Source organism: Necator americanus, chromosome X (assembly GCF_031761385.1).
Source record: "Necator americanus strain Aroian chromosome X, whole genome shotgun sequence".
NCBI classification, from domain to species: domain Eukaryota; kingdom Metazoa; phylum Nematoda; class Chromadorea; order Rhabditida; family Ancylostomatidae; genus Necator; species Necator americanus.
In genome coordinates this window covers 8161982-8175843 of record NC_087376.1, presented here as the reverse complement: position 1 = coordinate 8175843, position 13862 = coordinate 8161982, and the positions used below count along the sequence as shown (strand labels likewise).

The window sequence follows — 13862 nt, the reverse complement described above, 5'->3', positions numbered from 1 at the left end:
GGGAGCATGGAATCTTTAGAAACAGCCATTCGTTACGCCACGCCGAACTGCCGAGCACTGTCGAGTGAACCCCAACAAACCACCCCGTCTAAGCTTCTACGATATTTCTCTGTGCCACTTGCTGCAGGAAACACGCATCGAAGATCGGTATCTACTGTCACTACAACAATCTGGTGGGAAAATTTGACTCAACGTCACTAGATGCGCTTTGTACGACTGCGGGTTCATAATGGAAATTCTGGATTGTAAGTGCTCATCCACCTACTGCTGAGTAAAACAGTAAAAATGCTCTTCATGATGAAATGAATGCGTTGATGACTAGGATACCAGAGAGCAGATGGTCATTGTCGGAGAAGACGCAATTCTGAAGATAGGACTTAAACAACAATCCGATGTGCTTGGAAAATGGTATTATCCAGTGCAATGTACCTCGGATAACGCTGACCGTTTGGTCGACGTGTGTGAACACACGAACCTCATAATAGCTTCCACGTTTAACAACGATCATCGACGCCATCAGCTTACGTGGCAAGGGTCAACCTCTTTGATGCCTGAAAAGCAGCGCACAAGGAAGACGGGAACTCTCAAACACCTGTTCATTTATGTCTATTCATGTTCACTACGGACCAGGAAGAAGCTTAGAGATGCGGATTCCTTCAAAGCAGAATCCACATGCAACTCTGTATGTGCCGCCCGCACTGGCGATTTCAGCCGGAAAAGCGTTTGAAATGGAAGTTGTGCCGCCAACCGCAAAAAAAAAACAAAAGGATGGACGTCAAAGTCTAGGGGGTTTGAGAAGGCATTGGAGGATAAGAACACGCAGAAAGCATAAACTTTACTGAAACAGTATAGCGGCAAGATGAAAAGATGTTCTCCGATCTTCAACGCTGCCACTGGGTGTGAGTTGGTAAAGCTAGTCTAGCAATTTGGAGGGATCACTTCAAGACTTTGCTGAACAGGCAAACGCCATCAGCTCTTGAATTCGAGCGTTTTCATAGACCGACACGTGCGGATAATGAGGAACCACCCACCGAGTCGGCGGTTCTGGTCTGTATTTAAAAATGAATAAAATTTTTGTATGAAAGACGAAAAATCAGTTGGAGAGGACGGAATTAGCGCAGAAATGCTGGAATATTTCCTTCCATCTGGGATTCGTGAGATGACGAAAATCATCCGTTTAATATCAACGAAAGAATACCTGACTCGTGGAGACGCGCATAATAATTCCTCTCCACAGGAAGTCATCCGTCTCGAATCTTAGAAAGTATCGGGGAATCTCTATCCTGCTTGTTATGTACAATGTTATGGAGCGGATTGTCGTAGACCGACTTATTAAGCATCGCTAAGAAACAACGTGCGACGAGCATGTTGTCTTTCGTCCTGTCTGATATACAATTGACTAGGTTTTCACTGGCAGGGGAGTCATCAAAGTTTGCCTGTGGTATTCAAAGTCTGTGCGATTGGCCTTTCTGAACTTTAAAGCTGCTTTCGACTCTCGTCATCGAGGCCTTCTCAACGCGCTTCGCACTGATGGAGTACCAAGAAGGTCCGTTGGCCTACTTGATGACATGAATCAACGTGCAACCTTTCGAATACCAAACGGATGTACAAAACCCTTTGAAGTGGTAAGTGGAGTAAGACAAGGGACAGTCGCAAGAGACTTCCCGTTCGACTTACCCATTGATGACGTCATGCGAGGAACAGTCGAACAGTGTTCTGCTGACATCATGCTGCCACCTGATCGACGTCCAGTACACCGACGATGTTATATTAGCGAGCGCGAAGATTCAATATGTTGTCAATACGTTGTGACCTTGTGACGAAGCTAGGTGCAGCCTAAGGACCTCGTCTACGCTTTGATAAGTGCCAGCAGATGTGGGTCTCTTCGAGATCTCGAAAGTGAATCAGGGTGGACGGGCAACCGATCGAGCTCGTCGATGAGTTCTGTTACCTGCTCTGTATGCTGAAGAACAACGCTAACTACGAGAAAAACATTCAGCAAGCATGCGCTAAGGCCAATTCTACTTCTATTTCCTTAAAGAGATCCCTGTGGTCAACCCCCATTACCAACGAAGTCAAGCTGCGAGTCTACCTATCCGCATCCGCTTCATAATGATGAACGCTTCATAATGAACAGACTTGGGCAGCACCGTCTACGGTGATGGAGAGGCTTGATTTTGCTGAAAGAATGTTGTTTGGACGGCTGCTAGGCTACTTTTGGCCTAGAGTATATCACAATGAAGATCTTTACGCGGATCGATGTGGTGTACCTGCGGATGGCACGTGGAAGGCATAAACGTCTTGCACCGCCGTCGAAGGCGGCACCAGAAAATCTTCTTCGCTTATTTGCTCATATATTAAGGAGAGCAGCGGATCGTCTTGTTTAACAAGTTACGAGGAGTTTGCCAAGGTTACAATAAACGTACTGTGACTATAAAATGGCTAGTTCTTTGCATTTCCGTGAGTGAATTAAGTGCCAGAAGAGTGAGCTAAGACGTTTGACTTCAACTGAATTTAATCCTGGCACTGATTCTATGACTGCATGACGTTGTTGGCACAGATATGTAGAAGAATTCTTAACATTAATATTTCCAGAAAGACAATTGGACCACATAGGCACAGCTGTTAAGACGACAATTTTAATCTACGTGTCGTCATTGTACCACTTTCTGAGGTATTTACTTATTTGCCACCCATCTCTCAACTTCTGAACTTGATTCTTTACTGTCAACGATGGCAAAATTATTTGACCATGCATATTTATTTATTGCAGGGGGAAATTTTATAGCAATGGAAAGCGAAAGTTATTTCTAAGATATTAGAATTGTTGCCGTTGTTTATAAGGTTCACTATTTCGCAATTCATATCGCAAACTCTGATCAGGAATACCTAAGGAGTCTTTTATGTGTTGAACGCCCCCAAGACTGCTGCACTACATTTATTGATTGAATGTAACGGGAAATTTTATGCTCCGTTAGTTTCTAAATTTTCACCACCACACCTCGAATATCAGTCAGTTATATGAATTCTAACGTTTCTTCACTTGTAACTCATAATCCCTCAATTATTGCAAGATGTCGATTTTAACTACGTAACAAAAAAAGTCATATTTAAGGTTCGGTTTCACAAATTAGCCATACGACTTTTCTCACAGCTTAGAGAGAGAGGCTTAGAGAGAGCTTAGAGAGGGACTGGGTGAAGAACTAAATAAGTAGGGATAAGAGACAATAACAGTCGTCGTTTCGAGAGAAGAATAATGGCTAAGTGGGTGCAGTTGCAATTATTTCCTAAAATTCTTCTATATGGTGAAGAAATGAATCTATTACCTGTGTCTGCTAATGAACAGGACACTAAGGAAACTTTTATGAATGATCCCACATGAGATGATCTCCTAATGCTATCCTTCTCATATGAGCACTCGTTATCGTCTGAAATCTCATGAGCATAGAAAAATAAGCTATAAATAATAAGCTAGGTAAATATAAGCTCTAAACAAACATAAATAAGCATATTTATTCCATTCCATAAATTTTAACACTCTCATTTGAAGTATCATAGTTAGGATGTTACTCACAAAATTTCGCTAGAAGCATGGAAATACCCGTTCTACCTAGATGACAGATCTTTAAATGCTTAAAGGCGATGCGTTTAACTACACAAAACTGTCCTTTTCCGAATCAGCGTCCAGTAAAATTCGATTGGCCATGCGATCGCAGCCGAAATGCTCGGTCTCTGAATGCGATTGTTGCTCAGCACCGGCGATGGAACTTTGTTGTTTGTTGCTGACTGTACTACTGGAAGAAATAGGATCAAAGGATCATTTAAACGGAGAAAGAATATGAAAGCCGGATCACTACACTAAAGTCTTGATTCCGTCGTATAGTCGGCATCAAAGTTCTTAATTCGAATGGCCACAATGCGATAAATCGACTGCTTAGAGTAGAGGGAGGAGGGGATATGTGTCAGCTGAGGAAAATGCTTGCGTTACGGCATGCGATACTAAGACACGTCGCGATGGTCGGGTTGTTGAACTTAGGTGCCGACTGTAGGAGCACAGACTTTGCTTTCAAGAATCCAACACTTTTCACAATCCACAATTCTTCACAATTATTACTATGAATATGCGCATTTCAGCTTCTGTAACAGTAAAGTTAAGGGACTCCTCAACAGAACATTAAAATATCTTCAAGAGTTTTCTTGGAGTTTCTCAAATTTCATTCCTTGTTTATTCACTGACACTGTTTCTTCAATAACATTGTACTGGCGCAAATTCTACTGCAATAAATTGACAAATACTTCAGTATTTAAATAGAATCATAGATATACTTTCGAGAACATGTCGAAAAATCACGATGGATAAGATAAAATCAGTTAAATTCGCCCACCTAAGTGTCTGTTCATTGCGTAACGGTGTACGTAATCGCTCCATTGATCCGGCGAACGAACGACGAAGAATCGAGCATAGGCCGTTCTCGGCCTCGTTTACACCCAAATACACCGAGTTGTGCCTGGAATATGGAACGATTAGTGTGTAGTTATTTACTAGATTTACCGCCACACGGAATTCTAGCTTTAAAGAAATTTCAGCGACAGAAGGGCCCTAATCCAGAATGTCCGTTTTGTACCATGCTTCTTCTTGTGATTTTTTGTGTTATTTCCTATTGTGATTATGTCTTGAATAAATTTCAGCACTGGAAATGCTCTGTTGCTGTAAGAAGAACTTTAAAAAGTCCGCAAATCTAAATGACATACCTAGTACAGCCAGCAAGAGAAGAGAAATCATGCTGAAATCGTGCTTGTCCTGTCCTCTTCGCTCTACATAATACATAACGAAAGTAAATTTCAGAGAATTCGTGACGAAAATTTGTATTAAGAAATCCATATAGAAAAGGATTGACACATATGGAGAGCATAGAGACCATTTTACATGTTTGATCGATACGTTCGATTACGGCAACATGAGATTCCTGTAAGAAATCCATTCAAATCCGAGAACTATTGGAGAATAAAATGGGGATCAAACTGCAACGGAAAAGGTTTTTGGAAGTTAATTAAAAGAAAAGGAGCAAGTTCGCACCACATATAAGATGTCTAGGTCGAGTAAAAGCGAAATTAAAGTGAATGGAAGCCATAGGGCAGCATAGCTACCAGCCATTGCAATAAGAAGAGCCGTAGTTCGGCTGGTTCTTCGATCACTGGCACGTTCCGCAATCGTATTCCGTAACGATGGGATTGATTGTGATCGAAGACTCCCACTATTAACCTATATTAAACAGGGATTTAAAAATTTGACATCTAGTCGAAGTATGGTAAATAAAAAAAACTGGAAAAAAAACTGCACCTCGTTTCTTCTAGCAGAATTCTGTAAGTCCAAACGTCGTCGACGACTCTCTGCACGATTCTTAGCCATTTGATTTGCATTTGTTTTTAGGAAACGAGTCAATTTAACATTGAATATTGACAAAACGAATAATGGTACTATATACAATGAAACAACTTGAAGTACCGACATCAACAACTGAAATGGAAGTTTTAAGGGGTAAACAACTTGGAAGCTTTCCACTGCATTGTACGAATATATTTGTGGATAAGACCTACCTGAATTTCTTGTGTGGACATTTCAAGTGTTGTTGATCTTGATGGTGCTAGACGACACTGTCGCCAACCATAACTTCGAAGTTTCACACCTCCCTTCTCATCCAGAACGTTGACATCCTGCAAAGCAGGAAAAGGATTCTATCAAGACAAGATTAAATTGAATTAAGAACAAAAGAACATACCTTTACAACATAAAGCATTGTCGTGTCGTAGTAAAGGAGAAGCGGTAAGGAGAGGAAAAACGATACGACCCATATCGTCAAAGAGATACAGATTGCTTTCATACATTGGCGACGATTTGATGAAACTTTCAGTTGTTTTACCGAATAGTATCTGAAAATGAAAGTATAGATATTTCCAAGATCTCCAGCGAGACTGCACAAATCCTACAAGCTTGCAAAATCCTTGACAGTGATAGCATAGTTGGGTCAAAACGACATGAAACACGGACCGCTGCGCAAGCGGCTGCGCTCGGAAGCGGTGCGGTGGAGACAGCGATTGGAATCGAGGTGGGATCATGGCGAACTGCAGAGGTGTGTTGGCAGTGGCGTGGATCCTTACACGATAGCAACCGCTACGCTCCACCGCTCCGCTTTGAGCGCAGCCGCTTGCGCAAATGTCTGTGTTTCATGTCGTTTTGACCCGACTATGTGTTCGCAGTCACGTGAGAGGGGAAGATCGTACGTAACCGATTACGCGATATTTTACCACAAATTAAAACCCCTTGAACCTTTTGACCATCCTGAACATCTCTTCCAATAATACTCTCCAAAAAAACTACTTTTTTTCCAAACTACTGAAGAGCAGAGCTAGTGATGCTCCTGTTTTATTGTTTTGTGTAATTTCGAGAAAGGTTAATTACGAGGGAAAATGATAAAGAAAAATTCCCTTACGTCGAGTTGTCGATCGATGATTAGCCAATGTAAAAGTAAATTCACAATTAAAATGGTTCATTCACAAATATAAAGGGGTTGGTAGTCTTGATTCTTTTCCTAGAACTGCTTTCCAAGATATGATGTAGAATCCGAAAACTATGCGAGTTGAATGTTTATTTCAGGGAGTTAGAGTGAGAAAAAAGTCTTACTTTTCATACAAAAAGCCTCATGTCTGTGGCTCTTCCATCTAATTTCCATATTTGCTCATATTTAGTTTTCATTTATTTATTAGAAAGAATGGGATGTGGGATCATTTTCAAGAAGGTGCGTGTAAAGAGGGTCCCGGCAGATTTTCGAGCTTTTCGAGCTGCCGATCATGCCTCGGCAGAGCAAATAGCTATGGTGCACATCCTAAAGAAATTCACCTTCGTTGCTGCTTAAATAGCTGACTCTGCTCACCTACCGCTAAAAATCTTACGCTGCGTCAAAAGCTAGGTTATAGTTCACGAGCTACTAAACTGTTTTGAAGAATCAGACACATCCACTAGAATTTTGTGGATGTGCCTGATTCTTGTGAAGGTGATCTCAAATTTGTGACCGTACCAGAAGCAAGAGAAATCCTAGCGTAAAATGGGAAAGAAAGGCGCACCTAATAGCTTCAAATTGAAGTGAATCTCTTTCTCGCACTATCGCTAATCGCTCTGCTGAGGCATTATCGAGCCATGCTCGAAAATCCGCCGGGACCCTCTTCACACGCACCCACACCACCGTAGCTCAATGTGTGACCTAAGGTATCTATTTATGGGTAGGCGTGCCTAGATGACTATAACTTTCCAAAGAGGTTGGAGGATTTTGTGATGAAAATTTGAATCATTCAAACTTTTTTGAAATCGACGCCATTCAGTTGATCTCTTCTTCCTGAAGAGAACATTTCGACATGATATTTAAAGAAATTTCCGATAAATCACAGAAAAGCGAGCTATTCGTAAAAACACATGAAAAGTTTTCATTTATACAAATTCAAAACTGACCGCAGCTGAAACATATTATAGAAAAATTTGGAGCAACTCATAGGAAAAAAACCGTTCTACATTGTGTTGCGCCGATAGAAGGCAAATCGAATTTTTTGCCAATTTACGAACTACCAAAAATCACAGTAAGTAATGTAAAACGCCGGAGTTTTAGCTTCGACTGCAAAAAGAAAAACAGAAAATCCTGTTGAGCTATAAAGTCGAGAGACAATGGGAGTCTACAACAAATAGTTTTCTTGGAGAATTTAGAAAAAAATAATTTTCAAGGTACTAATTTTCCAAGAGTCTTAATTCCCACCCTGTCGAGTTTATGTGCTTTTTTTAATTACTAAATCGTCCCTTGCTTTACTGTTCGCGTGACTTATCCCTGCTTATTCTCATTCTACTTTTTTCTCGTTGCTGGATTTTCTATTGTTTATTTGTATTCATTCCTTGCCTCTTACTCTGGGCACGCCTTTGAGCGTAATAAATAAATAAATAAATAAATAAATAAATAAATAATTTCGATCATTCCTGGAGTTGAAGCATGTTACTTTAGTCAATTTCTCTTCTTCAGTGTTATGGTATTACAGCTGTGAGAGATATCAAAATTTTCGCAATAGCATATAGATTACGAATATGTATGTAACTATCAGTTTACTTATCAAAAAACATATTCACGTCAAAAATCATATACATATCCTTTGGGAGCAATTATCTCGGATTCATCCTTGCTATTTTGTAGCCGCAGGTAATTTTTTCTAAAAGTATTTTGGCTGTAGGCTTCGAGAACTCTAATTATATCCAATCGATAGAGCCTTGCGAATCGAATGATGACCATATATAATGATATAGATCAAATCGGGGTGAGTTATGAAGAAAAAAGGAGAAAAAAAAAACATTTCTTCGTCTTTTGTTTTTCTTCGTTTTCTGGCGACTAATTACCGTGGCTACTGTAATGGTGACGCAACACCCTTTAATGATCATGAGAAAAGGAGGAAAAAAATTTAAAAAATTACGTGATAAATATTGTTACACCATTAGCAATGACTCAAAGATCAGAATAAAGATTAACTGGCAGGATACTTCCCCAAAGAAGCTATTTTCTTTTGAGTGCTTTATTCGGCAAATAATTAAGTACATATTTTGAGAATAGAGCTCAATTTGCATTTCTTTTCTTTCCTAGTTTTTTTTTCATACAGGAGACTCAAGAATAGTGCTCGCAATCATATCCGCAAAGGTATTTTTTCCTTAATCTTTTTTAAACTACCTTTACACATAACGTATTTATTTCTAGTCTTACAACGAAATAAACACGTTTTATTTTTAGCAGCGTTTACTAGAACAACTGAGTTTAAACATGAATGCATTAAAGAGAATAAAAGTTAGAGAAAAATTATTTTATTCTATTCTATTTTTAGTTCAGTCAATCTAATTTAATTAATTTATTTATTAAACTGTGTCTAATTTTCTGATTTTTAATTTATATTGGAAGTTAAAAGTAGTACAAAGAGAAAAGAAGTCAAATAACTAACAAATTCATCTAATAAAACTACCCAAGAAGAAAATCTCCCGGTGTTCTAATTCTTTCTATACAGCATGTACTAGGTTTGCACGATTCTACGACTATCTATGAACTACCTTTTTACTTTTAGCATATACTACCGAAATACGTTTTTGGAAACTGTTCCAGGCATTTTTTTCACCTTCGCTTCATTATAAAACCTTTTTTTTTGTTGTTCAACAAATCACTTCGAGGATCGACTTCATTAGATTGAAAATGTCGAAGTTTGTTCCTTGAACGAATCAGCGTAAAAATGACTCGGAGCAATAATTCTGTTGTTATGAATGATTGCGATGCTATGTTTGCTTATTTAAGTAATGAATTCGAATTTTTAAAAATGGAAAACTCTATAGAAATTCTTAGTTAGTATCTTTCACGTCATAAGGGGTGAGTAAAAATAGAGATTTCTTTTGGGAAAACTAATTTAAACTTTAGAAAGAATGATCTACTTGTTTTCCTTATGACGTATATCTACGTAGCAACTCTTTTTCTTACTAGTAGTAACATGCTAAATGAGCAATTCATCGTTCGTCGCTTGGGGTCGTTCATATCCACTAAAAACGAACCGATCAATTGCCATAACGGAGATGGTCAGAGTTGAACAGTATATATTGCTACCAGGCAGTACATTAGCAATTTTACAGAAGAAACGAGAGTAAGGAAATTCAAAATCGATTGACGGTAACCATAAAAATGGAATATTGGTCAAGGCGAGTACCTGAAAAAAAGAACGTTTCAAACATAATCAACTAATGTAAAAATCAAAAGAAGAATATAGAAGCAAAGCAGATCTCCTATATTTTCTACATGAAATTAGAAGGTGTTTCTATTCTGTGATGAATTCTGTGATAAATTTCTGAAGGAAATTTCAAAATTAATTTTTAAAAAGTTACTATATTTCGCACGAACTTGTAATCTTATCAGAAGATTCTATTTCCTTTTTTTGCCTTCACATGTATGTTAAAGAACACCAATTATATCCATATAATGCATATTTACTTTCATTCATAATGCTGCAAATTAATACTCAGAAGAAAATCTACTTGTTTATTTGAAGAGCAAGTAAATAAACCTTTCAATATAATGTTAAGTGTGCCAACCACTCGATAACTTTCTTAATAACTATTAACGAAAAGCATATTAGAAGAGTAAGTAATGCATGTCTAGGATGTTTAGTATATATATTACAGGATTACAACATACAATACTCTGCATGAACATTGAAAAACCGACGGTGAGTGACGGTGCGGCACCGTCGGCTACCGTCGCCCGTTCAGTACTTCCACAGAAGTGAAGATTTCTTTAAAATCTTTACACAGATGGATTCGACTCGTTGAGATCTATTCAAATATGTATACCATGTAGAACGAATCTATTAAACATGCGGAATAATGCTTGAAAACACCAAAATCATACCTATTTTAACCATTTAGGGGCAATTACAACAGTTTTCGAGGAGGAAATTTATTTTTAGGTGCTGAACAATGTTATGTTCTGTTATTTCTAGAAAGAAGAATGAGTTCCTACCAAATTAAATCATTTGTTCGAATTATTTCTATAAAATTAGTCAGAGCTTCGAAAACGGTTTTTTGGGCTTTTGCTGAATTCCAACAACTTTAATACGAGAAATAAATGATAAAAAGTGAATACGTCCCCAGAATAGTGCTTAGAACAACTTATATTTTGACAAGAGGTGAGTTTTTTTCGTCTGCTGGTATCAGAAGGTGGGATATAATCCTTCAAAGTTCACAGGTTGCCAATCACAGTAGGAAAAAAATAGTTTGTTGTCAACTTTGAGCATTTATTAATCCTCAAAGAGCTAGGTAACACAACTTCACCAGGTTTATTTTTGTAGCAGATAAAATATACTACTGTATTTTACTTTAAGAAACTCCGTATATGCGCTTATCTTTTATGCTACAAGCATCAAAGTAGGTAAGTTCCAGTTTTTTCGCGTAGTGCATGATCTCGTTGTGATTTCCTGGCGTTTTGTTTGGCTATTGAAACCGTGATAACTAGAATCTTTTTCAACTTTTGATTTTACACCAATATCTGAGTTTTCACGGTGTTACACCATGTTTGACTTTTTACTGATTTCCTAGAGCTCGGTCTTTTCTCGCACCTTTGCGAAGGCATAGCGCCTCCCAATCGGGTTACGCATGTCGAACAGTGCAGGACTATGGGGGCGCCATTGCCATACACATGGTGTCACAAGTTCATAGAACGATCACAGCTTGACAATAATGACGTTTATTAAATATAACCTTAGTAATTAAATATCATCATTAAACACCAGAACACTGAAATCACTATTCGAGATTGTCCGTTTCAAAATCACTTTCCGTTTGACGCCCTTCTAGGATATTTCCTCCATTGCGCTTGATAACTCTTCGCAAACGTCTCTTAATGCCAGCTGCGTATTTTTCACAAGTCTCCGGCGTTAATTTTTCCCAATATGCAAGGATAGAAGATTTCAATTCGCTTATTGTACGAACGCCGCGACGTCTAAATTCCAAAGACAAAGAATAACACCTCATTTGGAAGTTAGCAAAATCAGATAAAATTAAATGGAATTTGGTAGATAAAATCTTTGTAAAATAATAAAATAATGCCAATTACCTAATATAACTCTTCATGTTACCCCATACTAATTCAATAGGATTCAAATCTGGGGACTCAGCAGGCCAGTTCAATAGCTGGATATTCCATTCTTGAAATTTTTGACGAGTGTAGGAACTCGTATGCGCGGATGCGTTCTCCTGTACAAGACGAGCATATCCTTAAATAGAGAATAACATGAAGAACTCAAACTTTTACATTGTTTGGTTATTATACCTCGATAGCGACTTGATTGAAAGGGGAGATAAAGTCGCTCAATTATACGACAATAATACTCGCTATTCATGCGTGTTTTTCCCGGAAAAATGGCAATTTGTGTTGCACCTCTGCAGGAGAGGAGTTACGATACGACTTTGTGTCTCAAAAAAATGTTGAGATGATAAAGCGGCAAAAAAAAGGGTAACAAGAATTTGTTCGCATTGGCTCTCGAGAAAGAAGTCTACGTGGATCTGAAAGCAGATCTAGTGGTTCCCGTTGAGAGGCGCAACAGCTGCGACAGAGTTGAATTCATAAGAGATAAGTTTTCAGTGTTGTTGTCTAATCATTACTTCCATCCAGTGTTTATGTTTTAAGCGCTCTTTAAATATTACTTGGTTCCCGAGAAATGTCAAGTGGAAGTATGGAAGAGTGCGCGAGACGCGATGAACAGCCGCGTAAGGAGAATGACATCTGACATCTTTTGCTAAGCTTAGTTTTCTGATTCTAACTGAGATTTATTTAGATTATGTAAAGTTCTATTTAGATTGATATTTAATAAACGTCATTATTGTCAAGCTGTGATCGTTCTATGAACTTGTGACACCATGTGTATGGCAATGGCGCCCCCATAGTCCTGCACTGTTCGACATGCGTAACCCGATTGGGAGGCGCTATGCCTTCGCAAAGGTGCGAGAAAAGACCGAGCTCTAGGAAATCAGTAAAAAGTCAAACATGGTGTAACACCGTGAAAACTCAGATATTGGTGTAAAATCAAAAGTTGAAAAAGATTCTAGTTATCACGGTTTCAATAGCCAAACAAAACGCCAGGAAATCACAACGAGATCATGCACTACGCGAAAAAACTGGAACTTACCTACTTTGATGCTTGTAGCATAAAAGATAAGCGCATATACGGAGTTTCTTAAAGTAAAATACAGTAGTATATTTTATCTGCTACAAAAATAAACCTGGTGAAGTTGTGTTACCTAGCTCTTTGAGGATTAATAAATGCTCAAAGTTGACAACAAACTATTTTTTTCCTACTGTGATTGGCAACCTGTGAACTTTGAAGGATTATATCCCACCTTCTGATACCAGCAGACGAAAAAAACTCACCTCTTGTCAAAATATAAGTTGTTCTAAGCACTATTCTGGGGACGTATTCACTTTTTATCATTTATTTCTCGTATTAAAGTTGTTGGAATTCAGCAAAAGCCCAAAAAACCGTTTTCGAAGCTCTGACTAATATTATAGAAATAATTCGAACAAATGATTTAATTTGGTAGGAACTCATTCTTCTTTCTAGAAATAACAGAACATAACATTGTTCAGCACCTAAAAATAAATTTCCTCCTCGAAAACTGTTGTAATTGCCCCTAAATGGTTAAAATAGGTATGATTTTGGTGTTTTCAAGCATTATTCCGCATGTTTAATAGATTCGTTCTACATGGTATACATATTTGAATAGATCTCAACGAGTCGAATCCATCTGTGTAAAGATTTTAAAGAAATCTTCACTTCTGTGGAAGTACTGAACGGGCGACGGTAGCCGACGGTGCCGCACCGTCACTCACCGTCGGTTTTTCAATGTTCATGCAGAGTATTGTAGTGTACAGTAACGACTTTTTCTTTTGTATCGATTTTCTAAGATTGTTCTCGCATGTACTTACCAAATTTGACAATGCTAAATTCAGTATAAGAACATTACGATTTGTCCGCATTGCTCGTTTCCAGAGAACAGCCATAATAACCTGAAATATTACTATTTTTTTAAAAGTTCACCGTTAGCTGGAAAACCTTTTCAGCTACACCCTCTAATCCACTTGTCATTCATAATATACTAATTAAATCTCAGTGCATCTGCTAAAGTAGAGTTCGTTGCATCCAGAGAAAATCCATTTTAGAAATAAAAAAAAACTGTAGCTACATGTCATTGACAGCTTAATGGAACCCCCCAAATGTCCACAATATTGCGAGCTTTTCGAAGGTAAAATTAG

At 38.2% G+C, this 13862-nt stretch overlaps 2 protein-coding genes across 4 annotated transcripts in view; one reads left to right on the top strand and one right to left on the bottom strand.

Moving 5' to 3' along the window:
• Window positions 1-337: 337 nt before the first annotated feature.
• Window positions 338-1820, top strand: RB195_021823 (uncharacterized protein; the record flags this gene model as incomplete). 2 transcript variants are annotated; one of them, XM_064208731.1, is made up of 2 exons in its annotated part: window positions 338-408; window positions 1418-1820. In XM_064208731.1, 2 exons carry the CDS (start codon window positions 338-340, stop codon window positions 1818-1820), a joined length of 474 nt encoding a protein of 157 aa, XP_064064611.1. The 2 variants fall into 2 exon arrangements, with proteins under 2 accessions (XP_064064611.1, XP_064064612.1); XM_064208730.1 differs by having other exon boundaries at window positions 338-682; window positions 1404-1820.
• A 1832-nt stretch (window positions 1821-3652) lies between these two features.
• RB195_021820 (uncharacterized protein) overlaps window positions 3653-13862 on the bottom strand; it is a gene marked incomplete at both ends in the record, with an annotated part of 34749 nt that continues 24539 nt past the window's right edge. For both annotated transcript variants that reach the window (XM_064208727.1, XM_013450376.2), the window contains 9 exons: window positions 3653-3794; window positions 4386-4508; window positions 4753-4967; window positions 5078-5263; window positions 5342-5518; window positions 5599-5715; window positions 5781-5931; window positions 9614-9765; window positions 13536-13616. In XM_064208727.1, coding sequence (XP_064064608.1) covers window positions 3653-3794; window positions 4386-4508; window positions 4753-4967; window positions 5078-5263; window positions 5342-5518; window positions 5599-5715; window positions 5781-5931; window positions 9614-9765; window positions 13536-13616 — 1344 coding nt within the window. The remainder of the gene's footprint in view (window positions 3795-4385; window positions 4509-4752; window positions 4968-5077; window positions 5264-5341; window positions 5519-5598; window positions 5716-5780; window positions 5932-9613; window positions 9766-13535; window positions 13617-13862) is intronic.